The sequence below is a fragment of the Lactuca sativa genome, chromosome 5 (genome assembly GCF_002870075.4).
Source record: "Lactuca sativa cultivar Salinas chromosome 5, Lsat_Salinas_v11, whole genome shotgun sequence".
NCBI lineage: Eukaryota > Viridiplantae > Streptophyta > Magnoliopsida > Asterales > Asteraceae > Lactuca > Lactuca sativa.
This window is the reverse complement of record NC_056627.2, coordinates 15,206,425-15,209,650: the sequence shown is the minus strand read 5'-3', so window position 1 is coordinate 15,209,650 and position 3,226 is coordinate 15,206,425. Positions and strand designations below refer to the sequence as shown.

At 33.4% G+C, this 3,226-nt stretch overlaps 1 protein-coding gene across 1 annotated transcript; it reads left to right on the top strand.

Annotated features, from left to right (window-relative positions):
- The first annotated feature begins 677 nt into the window (after nt 1-677).
- LOC111878081 (uncharacterized) lies at nt 678-1,364 on the top strand. Its single transcript, XM_023874598.1, has one exon. The coding sequence runs from the start codon at nt 678-680 to the stop codon at nt 1,362-1,364; it is 687 nt and encodes a 228-aa protein (XP_023730366.1).
- The last annotated feature ends 1,862 nt before the right edge of the window (nt 1,365-3,226 follow it).

The window sequence follows — 3,226 nt, the reverse complement described above, 5'->3', positions numbered from 1 at the left end:
TTATTTTTTGTCGCTAGTATATGTTTCGTTTCCCTTTTGTGACACACTCATGGTTATATCTATTAGAGTTAGCTTTGACTTATGTTGACTGCTCCTGTACAATTAGTTAGATGATGACGAAAGCGTTTGTTAGAGAGTTAGTTTTATTTTGTTAGATTAACTCTAGTTTGTACAGATTATATATTCTTACTCTCAGTATTGTAAAAGATATATTGGAGAATAATGAAAAATTTCTCTTGCAATTCTTCACAAATCATCATGGTATTAGAGCGGTGTTCCTGATTTTTTCTCGATCGATCTAATTCATTTTCTTTTCTTCGATAATCAATTTCTTTTGATCATTCTTTCATCAATCAATTGCTTGATTAATTGATTGTTTCCTCTCAATTTTGTATCAATGGCGACTTTTGCATCAATGACGTCTGGTCAATTTGGATCATATTCTTCTTCTCAGTTCACTAATTTGACATCAGATCCACTATATCTTCATCCTTCAGATCATCCAGGCATGTTATTGGTGTCCAAGCAATTCGATGGCACAAACTTCAATTCCTGGAAGAAAGCTATAATGATAGCTTTATCTACTAAAAACAAGATAGGATTTGTAAATGGCAAAATTTCTCAACCAGATCCTTCCTGATCATAATACATTCGAGTCATGGCAAAGATGCAACGATATGGTTACATCTTGGATTCTGAACGTGTTATTAAGTGATATCGCCGAATCTGTTCTATACTCTTCAACAACTAACGAAATCTGGAAGGATTTAGATGATAGATTTGCTCAATCAAATGGAGCCAAACTCTATCATTTTCAAAAGTCTATTTCCGAATTATCACAGGGATCGGATGATCTAGCAACTTATTTTACCACACTTAAGAAACTTTGGGATGAATTAAATTCCTTATCGTCAATTCCTACTTGTACTTGCGGATCTGCTCAACAAGTTCAAGGGAATCAACAAAATCAAAAGCTGATCAAGTTCCTCATTGGATTAAATGGTGAATATGGTGTTGTTAGAGGAAGTATTCTCATGATGAAACCTCTTCCAACTGTTGCACAAGATTATGCTCTCTTAATTCAAGATGAAAAACAAAGAGAGGTACACTCATATTCCAACTTCTTTCCTGAATCTGCTGCTATGAACATTAAGGCTGGTACATCTCATGTCAAGAACAATTATGAAGGGAAAGATTATAAAAGAAGTATCACATGCAATTTTTGTAAGAATCCTGGTCACACAACCAATAAATGCTACCGTCTTATTGGTTTTCCAAAGGATTTTAAATTCACAAAAGGAAAAGGAATTGCTGCTAATGCCATTTTCCATAATGATAATGAAGAACACCATGCTCAACAATGAAATAATTATTCTTACAACATTCAAAATATTCATGAGTTTTCAAAAGAACAGTTCCAACAATATCAACAATTCATTTCAATGTTCAACAACTTCAACAAAGGATTTGAATCACAAAATCAATCACAGATTAGCACTTGTCAGCCTCAAACACATCAAGTCAATTCAGCAAATGCCAATTTTTTTCAAACTTCATCAACTTTGAATCAACAATCTCAAAGCAATCATCAAAACAATGCCAATGGGAATCATTCCAACTTCAATTTTGTTGGTAATACATTTTTTTTCAAAATAGCGCTAATCAATCTGCAGTCAATATTAATCCAATTAGTTGTCATTGTCTTGTTACTGCTACAACTACTTAGATTATTGACTCGCGGGCTAGTGATCATATGTGTCATAACAGATCCTTGTTGTTTCAAATCCAAACTTTAAAAATTCCATATCAAATCACGCTTCCTAATGGACATCAAATAAGTGCTTATGAAGTTGGAAGTACTCATCTTGCTGATGATGTTATTCTTCACAATGTTCTTCATGTACCTCACTTCCAGTTCAATCTTTTGTCAATCAGCAAGTTGTGTCATCAATTAAACTCTCTTGTTGTATTTTCAGACAAGTTTTGTTTCTTGTTGCAGGGCCTTTCTCTGAAGAGGCCTCTGGTTCTTGGTAGACATAAAGTTGGATTGTATTTTATGCATTCCAATCAAAACAAGAACAAAGCCATTGCACTTTCTGTTACTTCAAGCATTCCTGCAGATCCATCTATTATTTTTTCTAGCTTTGTTTGTAAAAATGTTACCACAAACAATTTGTTTCTTTTGTGGCACAATAGACTTGGGCATTTGCCATTGTACAAGTTCAAAACTCTAAATCTTTTGAAAAAAGAAAATATTGATTCTAATCTTCTTTGTGACATTTGTTCTAAAGCTAGACATCATAAATTGTCTTTTGGTCAAAGTACAATTCATACACCTTCTCCTTTTGATCTCATTCATGTTGATACATGGGGCCCATATCATACTAAAACCTATAATGGAAAGTCTTATTTCCTCATTATTGTAAATGATTACACTAGAACCACATGGACTCATCTTTTGAGTACCAAAAGCAATGCTTTTAATGTCATCAAAGGTTTCATACATATGGTTTTAACTCAATTTGGCAAGAACATCAAGGTTATACGATCAGACGATTCTTATGAATTGGGACCAAGCAATGAGGCTATTTCATTTTTTCAAGAACAGGGCATTCTTCATCAAATAAGTTGCATAAATACCCCTCAACAAAATGGGGTTGTAAAGAGGAAACACAAACATCTCTTGGAAACTTCTAGAGCTCTCATGTTTCAGTCAAAATTACCCTTAAGCTTTTGGGGTGATTGTGTATTGACTTCTACTCATCTAATAAACAGATTCCCATCAAAGGTTCTAAAAGGAAAATCTCCTTATTTTGTTCTACATGGTAAACATCCTACATATTCTGATTTGAAAAGTTTTGGATCTCTATGCTTTGTTAGTACTCTATCACATAATAGAGACAAGTTTAAACCAAGAGCTCTTCCGAGTATTTTTATTGGTTATCCATATGGCAAGAAAGGATACAAAGTTTATGACATGACAACAAAACAAGTTAATGTTTCTAGAAATGTCATTTTTCATGAACATATCTTTCCTTATCATGATAAAAGGTCATTTTTGAGCCTTTATTTCCAAGAGAAATCAACCTATCTCAATATGAAAATGATGTTCCTAATGTTCCTGTTGCTAATGTTGACAATACCCAAAATACCCCTGATGACATTTTTCAACCATTACCTGATAATCCTCCACTTGTTCTTAGACGTACCACTAGAACCCTCAAAA